Genomic DNA, 16,463 nt, shown 5'->3' on the forward strand with positions numbered 1-16,463 from the left:
CACTTTGAGTTAATTTTTGTATATGGCATAAGGAATTTTATTCCTTTGCATGTGGGTATCCAGTTTCCCCAACACCATTTGTTAAGAGTACAGTCCTTTCCCCCATAGAATGGTCTTGGCACTCTTATCTAAAATCATTTTGTCATATATCTGAGGGTTTATTTCTAGACTCTCTATTCTATTCCACTCATCTATATGTCTGTCTTTATGCCAGTACCACATTGTTTGATTACTGTAACACTGCAATAAGTTTTGAATTCAGATTTTCCCTAATTATTCAGTCTAATACAACCTTACATTAACCTTATAACCTTAATATAACCAACATTCTTACCAGTTGGCCTACTCCTCACAACAACTTTCTGCTTCCTGATTATAGCTCACTCACCTGGGAACTGTTCTCCTATCACTTCCCTCATAACCATCCAGGGCTCCTTCCCTTGCTCCAATGAGGAGATCACAGCTGGCTTAGAAATAGAAAGTCCTGGTTATAAGAAAAGAAATGGAGATGAGGTGGAAATGAATGTATTCAAATACTGTGTTTCAGAATTTATTTTAAAAAACCTATAGGATAAGATGGTACTCGATAAGGTCTAGAGAAGAAAGAAAAGTGAAATTCTCATATACAGGTAAACTCAGGATCGTAAGAAACAAAACAAACAAATAGATGGTAAAATGCTATTTAAGTTATATAAGCTTTCACTCCTTATTTTCCTTTGAGAAAAAAAGGAATTTCCTGAAATACTTATTCTCAGATACTTTTCCATGTTAAAGGTAAAGTTCTTAGAATGTAACTTCCAAATGCAAATTGTTTACATTTGTTGCAGTAAATAGAACAGTGTTCATTTGAGCTGTAAATGTCTCAGTCCATTACTACACTAATTGGGAAGGCTAAAGAGCTTTGCACCCAGGACCCATGTGCTTAGTTTTATCTACACTAGTGCATCTGCACATTTAGCACAGTGCGAGTGAAACAAAAGACAAAGCCTGGTTTCTTTGACTATGCTATGCTTTAATGGTACAGAATTTCAATTCTGCTCCTTAATTTTCAAGGAGGAAAGTCAATTATAAGAAAGGACCAGAGTAAGATGTGAGGATAGAGAAAATGAAGGTGCAACTCCACTGAGCTGTGCTCATTTCTACACAAAGAGAAAATCCATCTAGTTATTTGAAAGGTAGCCCTAAAATTCATAGTGGAGGAAGCAGAAATTCCAAGAAACAGATTCTGAATTATTAGAGGCAGATAACTTTACCCAGTGAAACCAAGTTGCTATAGTTCTCCAACATCACATCTTTGTACAAATTCCGCTGTGCAGGGTTCAGGCATTCCCATTCCTCCTGAGAGACATCTATAGCCACATCTTTGAACATCACCAACCCCTAAAATGACAAATCACAGTACTGTTTTTGAAATTATAAGAAACATTTTTCAAAAGGAAGAAGCACTGCTAAAAGAAGGCACTGCAGGAAAGGGATGGTACAGTGAGTATATAGGCTAAGGCTGGAAGCTTGTATGGGTCAAAAATAAATTTAGTGAGACTAAAGCAGAGTGCCCACATACTCTTAAACAATTCAATTTCTGCACACACATCCTCTAGCATAGGGTGGAAAACTTCTGTTAATCACTCATCTAGAAATTTAGAAAATAAATAGAGGTTCCCAACTAAGTTAAATAGTTGTAAATTTTTCCAAAATTTCTTATGAAAGTCTCCAACTTCAGAAAAAGGACCTGATGATTTTTCTTCCTCATTATGACTAAGCATTTTTACTTTTAATGCAAATTCTTTAGTAAACACCCAGTGCAGACTATATTTTCCAAAGATGGACAGAGCACATCTCCCTTTCATAACCTTGATATGCCCACTCACTAGCAGGCCAGTAGCAGCGTTCAGCCCTGCAGCAAACCATGTCAGGAACTGGTCCCATCCACCAGCATGCCGACACCAGATATGGGACCCTCAGCCCCACAACCACCCACTCCAGAACCTGGCTCCACCCACCAGTGGACCCCACTGCCAGCAGTCTCGTGATCCAGCTCTGCCAACCAGTGCCCATCAGCCTCTGCATAAGACAGGGCCTGGCAGACAACTGGACCAGGAGCCAGCCACACCAACCAGACTGCCCACAGTAGCCAGCCCACCACAACAGAAGGACCCACGCAGCCCAAATATGGGGCACCCCTAGACTATATAGCTCTAGTGCCCAGAGGGGAGAGTGCTGCTGGGACACAGAGGACGTCTCCTACAAAAGGCCACTTCTCCAAGGTTGGGAAAGGTAACCAATCTATCAGAAACACAGAAATAAAAACAGCCAACTGGGCAAAATGAGGTGACAGAGAAACATCTTCCAAATGAAGGAATAAGATAAAACCCCAGAAGAGGAACTAAGTGAAGTGGAGATAGGCAATCTACCCTATAGAGAGTTCAAGGTAACGATTGTAAAGATGTTCAAAGAATTCAGGAGAAGATTGGATAAACAGTGATAAGCAATAAGTTACATACAAGGGAACTCCCATAAGGCTATCAGCTGACTTTTCAGCAGAAACTCTGCAGTCCAGAAGGGAGTGGCATGATATATTTAAAGTGATGAAAGGAAAAATCTTAACCAAGAGTACTCTACCTGGCAAGGCTTTCATTCAGTTTGATGGAGAGATTAAAAGCTTTACAAACAAAAGCTAAAAGAGTTCGGCACCACCAAACCAGCTTTACAAGAAATGTTTCTCCAAGTGAAAAAGAAAAGGCCACAACTAGAAACATGAAAATTACAGAAGGAAAAATCTCATCTGTAAAGGCAAATATACAGTAAAGGTAGTAAATTAACCATGAAGCTAGTAGGAAGGTTAAAAGACAAAAGTAGGAAAATAATCTATATCTGCATTAAGTAGTTAAGGGATATATATGCAAAACAAAAAGATGTAAAATATGATAAAAACAGGAAAAGTTGGGGAGGGTGCAAAATATGCAGAGTTGTTAAAATGCATTTGAACTTGAGAGATGAGTAACCTAAAATAATGAGAGAAAGAGAGAGAGAGAGAGAGAGAGAGATGGAGGAAGAAAGAAGGACTGCTATGTACAGTGTGGGGAATATAGTAGATAACTCTGTAATATTCTTCTATGGTGACATACCATAACTAGACTTATCATGGTGATCATTTTGAAATGTATAAAAATATGAAGTCACTATGTTGTGTAACAGAAGCTAACAGTGATGTTAGGTCAGTTATACTTCAAAAACAAACAAATTCATAGAGAAAGAGATCAGATTTGCAGTTAACAGAGGCAGGGGGTGGGGAGGGGGATTGGATAAAGGTGGTTAAAAGATACAAACTTCCAGTTATAAGATAAATAAGTACTAGGGATGTAATGTACAACATGATAAATATAATTAGCACTGCTGAACGTTATTTATGAAAGTTGTTAAGAGAGTGAATCCTAAGAGTTCCCACAAGAAAAAGAATTTTTTCTATTTCTTTATTTTTGTATCTACATGAGATGAAGGATTTTACTAACTATTGTGATAATCATTTCATGATGTATGTATGTCAAATCATTATGTTGTACACCTTAAACTTAAACAGTGCTGTATGTAAATTATATCTCAATAAAACTGGAAGAAAAAATGCTGAAAGAAAGCTGTCAGGCTATAATTCTATTTCCAATTAAAATCCCTCAAAATGAAGGTGAAATAAAGCTTGGAGTTTTATTTTTGCTGCTGTTGGGTTTTTTTGTTGTTGTTGTTTTTGCGGTATGCGGGCCTTTCACTGTTGTGGCCTCTCCCGTTGAGGAGCACAGGCTCCGGACGCGCAGGCTCAGCAGCCACGGCTCACAGGCCTAGCTGCTCCGCAGTATGTGGGATCTTCCCGGACGGGGGCACGAACCCGTGTCCCTTGCATCGGCAGGCAGACGCTCAACCACTGCGCCACCAGGGAAGCCCGGTTTGTTTTTTTGAGAGTAACAAACGTTGCTACAAAAAATGTTAAAGGAAGTTTTTCAAGGTGGAAAAAATTTATACTAAGTAAAAACTTCTATCCACAGAGAAATGAAGAGTGCCAGAAATGATAAATTCGGAGGTAAATAAGAAAGATATTGTTTTCATCTCATAATTTCTTTAAAAGATAATTGACCATTTAAAGAAAAAAAAAAAACTGGGAATTCCCTGGTTGCCTAGTGGTTAGGATTCTGGGCTTTCACTGCCATGGCCCAGGTTCAATTCCTGGTCAGGGAACTGAGATCCTATAAGCTGAGTGGCACACCACACCCCCACAAAAAAAAGCAAGAAAGAAAAAAAGAAAAAAAGCATGTGTAGTTTAAAAGTATTTAGAAATAAAATATATGATAGCAGTAGTAAAAATGATGGGAAGGGGAAATGGAAATATCCAGTTTTAAGATTTTTGAGTTATGTATGAAGTTGTATAAAATTATTGGAAGATCTAGTAAGATTTTTTTGTTTTTAAAATCACATTGGAAATCTTAGAACAACCCCCAAAACAATAAACAAAACAAAACAAAACAAAAATGGTACAGCTAATAATCCTATAATGGAGATAAATGGAATACAAAAAAATACAGGATCAGTCCAAGAGAAGGCAGGAAAATAGGAAAAAAAAAAAGGAAGAAAGGATAGATGATAAGATGATAGATTAAAACATAATCATTACATTTAATTTACATGGTCTATCTAGAAGTCAGCAAAACTTTTCTGAATAGGGTCAGGTAGTAAATATTTTAGGCTCTGTGGATCACATATAGTCCCTATAACATATTCTTTTTTCTTTACTTATTTATAACCCTTCTGAAATGCAAAACCATTCTTAGGTTGAGGGCCAGAGGAAAACAGGTTGTGGGCTGGATTTAGCCAGCATGCCATAGCTTGCTAAACCCTGTGTAGACACTTGAAGGCAGCGACTGTCAGACTGGGTAAAAAAGTAGAACCAAAGTATATGCTGTTATATGAGATACACTTAAAATAGGTTAAAATAAAAGGATGGGGCTTCCCTGGTGGCACAGTGGTTGAGAGTCCGCCTGCCGATGCAGGGGACACGGGTTCGTGCCCCGGTCCGGGGAGGACCCCACATGCCATGGAGCGGCTGGGCCCATGAGCCATGGGCGCTGGGGCTGCGCGTCCAGAGCCTGTGCTCTGCAACGGAAGAGGCCACAGCAGTGAGAGGCCCGCGTACCGCAAAAAATTAAAATTAAAATTAAAAAAAATAAAAGGATGGAAAAAAGATATGCCATGAAGAAAACGGTAAAAGAAAGCTGAATCAGTTATGTTAATAAAGAGAACAGAATTCAAGACAAAGAATATTACCAAAAGGAACATTTAATGATCAAGGGGTCAATTTGTCAAGAGGATATAGCAATCCTAAATATGTATGCACCTAATAACATAGCTTCAATACCATAAAGCAAAAACTGACAGAACTGTAACAGATCTACCATTGTATCTGGAACTTTCAACTGTCCTCTCTCAGTAATTGATAGACCAAGTGACAAAAAAAAATTAGTAAAGATATAGAAATGTTGATCACCACTACAAACATTTGACCTAACTGATAAACACTCTACCCAACAGTATAATGCCCTTTTATTTTAATTGCACATTGAGCATTCACCAAATTGTCCACATTTTGGACCATAAGACAAATCTCAATAAATTTAAAAGGATAGAAATTACAGAGTATGTTCCTCGACCATCACAGAATTAAATTAAAAATGAACTATCAGAAAGATCTGGAAAAGCTCCCAAATATTTGGAAGTTAAAGAGCACTCTTCTAAATAACCCACGGGTGAAAGAAGAAAGGGAATTTTAAGCTAGAAAAATAAGAGAAAATTAAATCTAAAATATACAGAACAAAGGAAAGAATAAATAAGATCAGTAATCAGTGAAACAGCAAGGGCAAACTAGAGAGAAAAACCAGTAAAACTAAAAGCTGTTTCTTTGAAAAGACCAATAAAATTGACAGGCTGCTAGTATACTGATCAAGAAAAGAAGACATAAATTATCAATATCAGGAATTTAAAAGTGTGCATTACTGTAGATCTGACAGGCATTAAAATGATAATAAGGGAATATTATGAACAACTTTCTGCCAATAAATTTGACATCTAAGTTGAAATAAACTAATTCCCTGAAAGGCACAAATTACTAAACTAATTCAAGAAAAAAAAAAAAAACCAAAGCCCTTTATCTATTAAAGAAATTAAAGTCTCCCCATGAAGAAAACTCTAAACTCAGATGGTGTATTAGTTTTCTACTGATGCTGCACATATCACCACAAATGCAGTAGCTTAAAACAACAAATTTATGATCTGTTGGTTAGAAGTCCAACAAGGGTTTTACTAGACTAAATCAAGGTGTTGGCAGGGCTGTGCACCTTTCTGGTAGCTCTAGGAAAGAGTCCATTTCCTCACCTTTTCTAGCTTCTAGAGGTTACTTACGTTCCTTGGCTCATGGCCCACTTCCTCCATCTTCAAAGCCAGTAATGTTGCATTTTTTTAACCGAAGTATGCATATTCCATATGCACATCCTCTTTGGGTTATCTTCAGATAACCCAAGATAATCTCCCCATCTCAAAAGCATTAATTTGGGGGACTTCCCTGGTGGCACAGTGGTTAAGAATCCACCTGCCGGATTCAATGCTGGACACAGGTTCAATCCCTGGTCCAGGAAGATCCCACATGCCGCAGAACAGCTAAGCCCGTGTGCCACAACTACTGAACCTGTGCTCTAGAGCCCGCAAGCCACAACTACTGAGCCCACATGCCACAACTACTGAAGCCTGTGTACCTAGAGCCCGTGCTCTGCAACAAGAGAAGCCACCGCAGTGAGCAGCCCGTGCACCGCAACGAAGAGCAGCCACCGCTCGCTTGCTGCAACTAGAGAAAGCCTGCATGCAGCAACGAAGACCCAACACAGCCAAAAATAAATAGATAAATAAATAAATTTATTTTTTAAAGCATTAATTTAATCATATTTGCAAAGTCTCTTTTGCCACGTAAGGTAACCTATTCACAGGTTCTAGGATTAGCACGTAGACAGTTTTTTTTTGAGGGGGGCTCATTATTCTGCCTACCACAGATGCTTTTTGCTGGTGAGCTCTATCAGACAATTAAGGAATAAATAATACTAATTCTATAAAAAAAACTCTTCCAGAAAATAGAGGAGGAGGATGCAAGTCCTGACTTATTTTATAAATAAAGGAGGAATAAAGACATTTTCACATAAAGAAAGCTGAGAGGATTTGTCACTAGAAGATACAAACTACAGGAAATGCTAAGGAAATGTCTTCAGGCCAAAAAGAAATGATATCAAACAGAAATTCAGATCTCAAGAAGAGAGAGCAATTGAAAATGGTGTATATGTGAATAAATAAAATGTATTTGCAAAGAATCAAATACAGTATTTTTTTCAAGAGTCTATTGAATTTCCTTTGTTTCTGTGGATTTTCCCCTTTTCATTTTGTATATTTGTGCTTTCTCCCTTTTCATTCATGATTCAAAGGTTAGTGATTTAACTTATTGATTTATCTTATTAGTTATAATTTTTTCCTGTTTTGTAACACATGTAATTTTTATCTTTGTAAATCCCTTCCAGATTTCTTTCTACTTATTTTTAACTTACAAATTTTCATTATTTTTTGTTAGAAGCATTTAAATCTATGACTTTTCCCTTAGAGTCCTGCTTTAACTAAATTCCATGGGTTCCAATATGTAGTGCTATCACTGACATGAGAAATTTTTCACTTTTTAGATTATATTTCTTCTTTGATTCAGCAGTTACTAAGACAGATTTTATAAACTTCTGGTAAGAATAACAATTTTTCTGATTCTGTAATTAAATTCTAGTTGTATTTCACTGTGTTCAGAGAATACTGTCTACCATTTGTACTTTTTGGGCTTTACTACAGCCTAATATTTTGTCATTTTCTTCTGAATGGTCCGTGGATACCTAAAAAATGCATATTCACTACTATTAGCATTTCATGTATATCAATAAGATAGATTTGATGGAGTATGTGATTTAGTACTTCAATATCCTTAACTAAATTTTGTCCACTTGTCTTGACTTTGACTAAGACGGTTAACTAATATCCCCTACTGCTGGCAAGTATCTATTTCTTCTTCTATCTGCTTTTCTATTTGTTTTAGGAAAGTTGCTGCTGTAATATTTTATATGTAGGTAATTCATAAGTATTTTAGCTTCACTTTGAAATTTACACTTTAGAATTATGTAGTGTCCTTCTTTGCCATGTTTTTTAAAAAAATATATTTATTTATTTATTTTCAACTGTGTCAGGTCTTAGTTGCAGCACGTGGGATCTTTCCTTGCAGCGGATGGGCTCCAGAGTGCATGGGCTCTGTAGTTGTGGTGTGCAGGCTGCAGAGAGCATGGGCTCTGTAGTTGCAGCACACGAGCTCTCTAGTTGTGGCATGGGCTTAGTTGCCCCACAGCATGTGGGATCTTAGTTCCCCAACCAGGGATGGAACGCGCATCCCCTGCATTGGAAGACGGATTCTTAACCACTGGACCACCAGGGAAGTCCCTCTTTGCCATGTTTAATTGTGTGATGTGGCCTAAAGTTTAGTATGTTTTCCTTTAGTTTTCATTTGCCTGGTATAATTTGTCCATCCTTTTATTAAACTTTCTGAATCACTGAATCACTTAAGCATCTGATGCAGAGAGTTGAATTTTTCTTTGTGACTCAATCTGAAAGACTTTTTCTCTTAATAGGTATGTTAAAACTCATATCCAGGGACTTCCCTGGTGGTGCAGTGGTTAAGAATCCGCCTGCCAATGAAGGGGACATGGGTTTGAGCCCTGGTCTGGGAAGATCCCACATGCCATGGAGCAACTAAGCCCATGAGCCACAACTACTGAGCCTGCACTCTAGAGCCCATGAGCCACAACTGCTGAGCTCACGTGCCACAACTACTGAAGCCCACGTGCCTAGAGCCCATGTTCCATAACAAGAGAAGCCACTGCAGTGAGAAGCCCGTGCACTGCAATGGAGACTAGCGCCACTTGCTGCAACTAGAGAAAGCCTGAGTGCAGCAACAAAGACCCAACGCACCCAAAAATTAAAATTAAAACAAAACAAACAAACAAAGAGAACTCATATACAGTCACTGATTGATAAGACATATATTTGCTCTTTCGTCTTAGTTCTACCATACAATTATTTTGTTCACTACATATACACAGTCATCCCTTGGTATCCACAGGGGATTAGTTCCAGGACCCCCGCAGATACCAAAAGCTGCAGATGCTCAAGTCCCATGTAAAATGGCATAGTATTTGCGTATAACCTACACACATCCTCCCACATGCTTTAACTCATCTCTAGATTACTTATAATACCTAATATAATGGAAATGCTATGTAAATAGTTGCTTGCATGAAGCAAATTCAAGTTTTGCTTTATGGAACTTTCTGGAATTTTTTTTCCTGAAGATTTTCAATCTACAGTTGGTTGAATCCATAGATGTGGGACCCACAGATATGGAGTGTTGACCATATATATATATATATATAATGTATATACATACATACATATGCACATATATATGTGTGTCTTAAGTCTTGTACTATATAAGCTGATTATTTACTTTCTGTCTCTTTCATTACAAGTCAAGTTCCACAAGGAATGATTTGTATGTGTCTGATTTTTACCCCCCACTGATTTATTCCTAGTTCTCTAAAAGAATGCCTATCACATAGTAGATATTCAATAAATATTTGTTAAATCAGTTCATCAAACCAAAGTTCTGACAAGAAGAACATCAATATTTCCCTCAAAAGGATACTATTTCTGTTCTTTCCTTATTCTGGCAGAAGACTCAGCATATGGGAAATAAGTAATGATTTACTGAATGAGTAAATCTGGTTAGAGAGATGAGCAAAAAAGGAAGATCCTATATTTTTGGCACTGGTTAGAGAGATGAGCAAAAAAGGAAGATCCTATATTTTTGGCACAATCACTTACTCACTCACTGGCAAGTTACTGTGTGATATTCAGTTAAGTAACAATATCAGGATGAAGAATGCAAATATTCACATGACCTATAGGAAAAAAAGAGGACTACTTCAATGAGGAACAAGAAAACAACAACTTACATGGGCCATGGCTTTTTTTTTAGAATTCAATGTATTTATTAGTTGTCTTCTTAGTTCCACTTTAGAAGAAATTCACAGTCCAAAGAAAGTGTTGCTGAATGAGAGGGGTTTAAAAATAAACAAAAACAAACATGAGATGATCTTGCCTCTGAGCTCCCAATGTGCTAACTTAGAATGACATTTCCCCCACTTCACATCTCTTACTCCCAGACCCCATACACACATACATAAAAGATCAGAGAAAAGATGAACCAATCCCAACCTTACTCAAAGCAAGGAGGGAATCCAGCTATGGATTCAAGAAAGACTGGGCCCAGGCTCTTTAGCAGGAGTGATCTAGAGAGGCAAATCAGTGTCCCAACACTATGATAAAATCAAGCCAACTGGCCTGCTCAGACCTACCCTGAACAGATTCTCACTGAATTAAGAGGAAAAAGAAAAGGAAATGGACCTTATGAAAAGGTCAGGGAAAGAGAAAATGACTCAAAAGATGTAACAGATCTTTGGTTATATCTAACATTCTTGTGTAACAGGAACTTCAAAAATACACACTAAAGCAACACTGAAAAGAAGAAATAGAACAAAGATGTCCGGAGCAAAATAAATACTTGAGTCTGAAGTACCGGTGAGAATTTAAAAAACCACATCCTGGAAAATCTTCTGAAATTCATCCCTAAATACAGGCAAAAAAGACCTAAATATCTTTTAATAAGGAAATACAAAACAATGTGTATTGTGTTCTAATCTTTGGGGAAAAAATACTCATGAACATAAGCATATATGTATGTACACAGAGGGTGAAAACATTTGCAATAAAATGTTCAGAGTGGTTGAAGAATTATAGATAACTTTTACTTTAAATGAAGTAATATAACAAAGGAATTTTGAAGGTTAATGTGAAAATTTCAGGTAAGATGCAGCACCTAATCATCTTAGACACTGTTTTTGGATGTGCAACAGTGCCATTCTTTCCTCCAATTAGAGGTGTTTCTAAGGGGAATGGCAGAAGTAGTGAGGTAGAGAAAAATTATGAGATACTAGGTTTTTCTGGAAGCTCAAATTTTGTGTGACCTTGAGTGTGGTGTGGAGTAGATGTTGTCTGTGACCATGAAGACTATGTTTCTCTTATTCTTGGTGATGTGTGTGAGCTCTTCAGATAACTGTGGAGGACACCGACTAAGTGGGCATACGGTTAGTTGTTTGTTGTTGTTTCCTTTCTTTTTTTTTTTTTTTTTTACTATATAAGTCACTTTGAGGTTGTATGATGATGATAAACACGGGGGGGATGGTGGGATTATGTGGCTTTGGCTTTATGACGTGTGTATGAATCTATAGGTGCCTACTGGAATGTCTTCCTAACTACCTGATTACGGTGAGCCTGGGTTTAAATGTTTGTGTAAATGTGCTTTTCTTTATATAAGTAAATGGGGCTTACACAAATAGTCACCCGCAATCATGATCATAAACACATACAAACTCCATTTACACACATGGCCAATGCACAAAATTACAACGGTCACAAAAGCACGAATCCAGTTGCTGTCACAACAAACAGCCAAATACCCTTAGTCATGAGACTAATTTCCGTCACGCACGCACAGACTAACCTACTCTCCCTAGGTCTGCTCCTGCACTAAGAGGCCTAACACTCCAGACACTCCTCTTGCCCGGTCCTGGGGCTACAGGATTCCTCACCTTCAGCATCCTCAGGAGGAGCTCTGGTCCAAGTTCTGATTGGACTTCCCGGCGAAGCCGCACGCCGAGCCCTGCCTACTCTACCCGTAAAGGGAAGCCCTCAACTGCCTCTGCGGCCGACCATTCAACCGACGTTCTGACCGGAAGTAGCTTTGGAAAGCCGTGTCCTCTGGGAAACCTAGTCCTAGAGGAAGGAGCCCGGGAGGCTAAAGAGGTAGGTCTTCCGCCCGACTTCCGGCCGCACCTGCGCTGTTTCACTCGGGCTTGGAGTGACGACACAACCACCCAGTTTGCGTGGCTCACAGCTGGGTTTGGGGGTCTGAATTCGGAACCTCAGATTTCTCTGAGGACGGATTTCAAACCTGACACGGTGGCTGTCCCGACCCTCCCAATGTGCACGTTCGCGGGCTTAAGAGAACTGTTGTCTGGTGCAGAGAGATCCAGCCTCTGGATGGTTCTCTCCGCGGTTGCGATGCGAGATGTATTCTGTGAGTCCGTTACGTATGCGGGGGTGCGTCTCATCGAGAGGCAGATGATTATGTGACACCGACTGTGAGGGTGTCATGCGTGAGGAAATCTGTATGTGAAAGTGGATGTGCTACATATTCGTGTAGGTTCAAGCAGTGAGCTCGGCCACGTGCAGTGATTGTGAGGTGGCATAATGTGATGTGACTTACCTGTGAGTGGTGCTTTGAGACCGTGTGATTGATTACGCATGCTTGCGGGTGGCGTGGCTGGCTATGCTGGCAGTGACCTCACAACGTTCTGTGGAAGGCTGTCTGAGCTGGGTCCACCTATGACTACCGGGAGGGTTTAGGTGTGGCGAGTGTCCGCGGGTTAATTTCACCAGCGAAGGGAGGAAGCTGGTCTGTTGGAACTAGGAGGGACCCAGTGGATGAATCACAGATCCCTGGGGCAGGCGAGCTGGTCCTGGGCCGTTCGTGGGTGGGGTGTGTGTGTGTGTGTGAGGTGACATTGTGTGTCTAAGTGTGTGTGACAGGCTGGAATTAATCCAGAGGGGTGGAAACTAGTACGATTATCTGCGATAAGGGACACATCTATGGTAAAGCTTTTTAATCTTGCTGAGGCCAGAAGCTCCATCTCTTAAGTGTGAGGAGATATAGTATCTGTGAGAACATGTGGTTTGTGACTGTACCTTAGATGGTTTGCACTTGAGCCTATCACTGGGAGGGGTGTTGAGTGAAATATATAAAGTATGTGAAAGTGGTTTGTGACTGTACCCAAGTCTCTGCATATGGCAGTAAAAGGGCTGGTGATTATAACGTTGTGACTTTGATGTTTTGAGTATGATTGAGTGGGAGGTCATGCAAGAGATTTGGTAGAGGTGTTTTTGTGTGTGTTAGAATGCAATTTATGCAAGTTAAGATCTGGATGGAAGACAGTGTGTGGTTGTGATCTGAATTTAGAAACTGTGAGAGACTGCAATATTATGTGTGTGAGATTGAGCAGAGGTGATACGTACTCTGAACCTCACATATCTCTAAAAAGATAATAATGGCTAAGCTTCCTGAAGCATCAGAGTTACTTGAAAATTTAAATTTCCAATGGAAATTCTTTTAAATCTAAGAAGTTAAAACATGACTTTAAAAATATAAAATAATTTATTGTGATGAAGAATGCAAAATGACCATGAAAGGTTTTTTAGTTGGTTTGTTTTTTAATTTCTGTTATGTGGTTACTGGGAGTATGGTTGATATTCTTTGGTGGAAGTGAAATAGATGGGAAGTCTACTAAATTCTTAACTTGATCTGTATAAGTGGAAGAGTTCTAAGTCAAGAGAACAAAAGCTTAACTTGAATAATAAAAACAGAGAGTCATGGCCGCTCAATTCCCAGACTTGACCCAGTGTGCAAACTTAGAACCCCTTTAATGAGAGACGCTGCTCCATTGCCAAAAATGTATACTGTTAATTTTTCCCCTAAGCTTTCCCAAAAGAACCTACAGGCTTTACCAGGATAACTGTATGTTGAGGAAAAGGAAATAATCAGACCTTTCAGGGATTACTGGACGATGGCTCTGAATTGACACTAATTTCAGGAGACCCAAAACATCATTGTTGTCCACCAGTCAGAGTAGGCGCTTATGGAAATCAGGTGATCAATGAAGTTTTAGCTCAAGTCCATCTCACAGTGGACCCTGAACCCATCCTGTGGTTTTTCCCCCAAGTTCTGGAACGGATAATTGAGATAGACATACTCAGGAACTGTAAGAATCCCCTCACTGGCTTTCTGCCCTGTTGAGTGAGGGCTATTATGGTGGGAAAGGACAAATGGACGACACTAGAATTGCCTCTATCTAGAAAAATAGTAAACCAAAAGAAACACTGCATTGCAGAGATTAGTGCCACTATTAAGGGCTTGAAAGATGCAAGGGTGGTGATTCCCACCACATCCACATTAAACTTGCTTATTTGGCCTATGCAGAAGACAGATGGATACTGGAGAATGACAATGGATTATCATAAGCTAAACCGGGTAGTGAATCCAATTGTAGCCGCTGTACCAAATGCGGTTTCATTCCTTGAGGGAATTAGCACATTCCCTGGTACCTGGTATGCAACCATTGATCTGGCAAATTTTTTTCCTCTCCATCCCTGTTAATAAAGACAACCAGAAGCAGTTTGCTTTCAGCAGGCAAGGCCAGCATTACATCTTCAGTGTTCTACCTCAGGGCTATATCAACTCTCCAACCCTATGTCGTAATTTAGTTCATAGGGATCTCGATTACCTTTCCCTTCCACCAGATGTCACGCTGGTCCATTTCATTGACGGCAATATGCTGATTGGACCTAGTAGCAAGAAGTGGCAACTACTCCAGACTTACTGGTAAGACATTTATTTGTGTGTCAGAGGGTAGAAAATAAATCCAACAAAAACTCAGGGGCCTTCTACCTCAGTGAAATTCCTAGGGACCCAGTGGTGTGGGGCATGTCAGATACCCCTTCTAAGGTGAAGAAGGATAAGTTGTTCTTATCCTTATCTGGCCCCTCCCATAACCAAAAAAAGAGGCGCAAAGCCTAGGAAGCCTCTGGATTTTGGAGGCAACATATTCCTCATTTGGATGTGTTACTTCCATCCCTTTACTGAGTGACCTGAAAAGTTGCTAGTTTTGAGTAGGTCCCAGAACAAGAGAAGGCTCTGTGACTCTGCAACAGGTCCAGACTACTGTGCAAGTTGCTTTGCCATTTGGGCCATATACCCCAGCAGACCCAATGGTGCTTGAGGTATCAGTAGCAGATAGGGATGCTGTCTGGGGTCTTTGGCAGGACCCTATAGGTGAATCACAGCATAGGGCCTTAGGGTTTTGAATCAAAGCCCTGCCATCCTCTGCAATTAAGTACTCTCCTTTGGCGAAACAGCTTTTGGCCTGTTACTGGGCCTTAGTAGCGACTGAACACTTAACCATGGGCCACCAAGTTAACACGCGATCTGAGCTGCCGATCATGAACTGGTTGTAATCTGACCCACCAAGGCATTAAGTTGGGTGTGCACAGCAGCAATCCATCATGAAATGAAAGTGGTATGTTGATCAGGCCAAGCACACCCTGACAGCACATGTAATCCTCCTACTGGGCAGAATTTCAAGCAGTGCACCTGGTTACTTATTTTTCTTGGAAGAAGAAATGGCCAGGTGTACAATTATATATGGATTCATGGGCTGTGGCCAATGATTTGGCTGGATGGTCAGGGACTTGGAAGGAACATGATTGGAAAATTGGTGACAAGGAAGTCTGGGAAAGAGGTATGGACCTCTCTGAATGGGTAAAAATGAAGATATTTGTGTCCCATGTGAATGCTCACCAGAGAGTAACCTCAGCAGAGGAGGATTTCAATGAAGTGGATAGAATGACCCATTTTGTGGATACCAGTTTCTTTCCTCAGTCATCCTTGTCATCACCCAATGGGCTCATGAACAAAGTGGCCATGGTGGCAGTGATGGAGGTTAGGCATGGGTACAGCAACCTGGTCTTCCATTCACCAAGGCTGACCTGGCTATAGCCACTGCCAAATGACCAATCAGCAGAAGAAACCAACACTGAGTCCCCAATATGGCACCATTCCCTGGTGGCAGGTTGATTACACTAGACTGTTTCCATCGTGGAAGGGGCAGCATTTTGTTCTTACTGGAAGAGACACTCTGGATACAGACTTGCCTTTATTGCACATAATGCTTCTGCCAAAACTACCATCTGTGGACTTGCAGAATGCCTTATCCACTGTCATGGCATTCCACACAGCATTGCTTCTGGTCAAGAAACTCATGTCACAACAAACAAGTGCAGCAATGGTACCATTCCCATGGAATTCACTGGTCTTACCATGTTCCCCACCATCTTGAAGCAGCTGGCTTGAAAGAACAATGGAATGATGTTTTGAAGACTCAGTTACAATGCCAGCTTGGTGGCAGTATCTTGCAGGGCTGAGGCAAGGTTCTCCTGAAGGCTGTATTTGCTCTGGATCAGTGTCCGATATTTGGTGCTGTTTCTTCCATGGCCAGTATTCACAAGGCCAGGAATCAAGTAATGGGAGTGATACCACTCACTATTATCCCTAGTAACCCAATAGTAAAATTTTTGCTTTCTGTCCCCACAACTTCTGTTCTGCTGCCCAGAGGTCTTAGTTCCAAATGGAG

The 16,463-nt window shown here is 40.0% G+C and overlaps 1 protein-coding gene across 5 annotated transcripts in view; it reads right to left on the reverse strand.

Annotated features, from left to right (window-relative positions):
- Positions 1-16,463, reverse strand: part of ZNF461 (zinc finger protein 461) — a 39,920-nt gene that overhangs the window by 14,970 nt on the left and 8,487 nt on the right. For 2 of the 5 annotated variants that reach the window (XM_067720157.1, XM_067720156.1), the window contains exons 2-3: positions 1,254-1,380; positions 389-484 (exon numbers count right to left, since the gene is read on the reverse strand). In XM_067720157.1, coding sequence (XP_067576258.1) covers positions 389-484; positions 1,254-1,371 — 214 coding nt within the window. In that variant the 5' untranslated portion in view covers positions 1,372-1,380. Of the gene's footprint in view, positions 1-388; positions 485-1,253; positions 1,381-10,115; positions 10,210-11,810; positions 12,083-16,463 lie in introns of those variants that run through there. The other 3 variants (XM_067720153.1, XM_067720155.1, XM_067720154.1) reach the window with 3 other exon arrangements.

Source organism: Pseudorca crassidens, chromosome 20 (assembly GCF_039906515.1).
Source record: "Pseudorca crassidens isolate mPseCra1 chromosome 20, mPseCra1.hap1, whole genome shotgun sequence".
Taxonomy (NCBI): Eukaryota; Metazoa; Chordata; class Mammalia; order Artiodactyla; family Delphinidae; genus Pseudorca; species Pseudorca crassidens.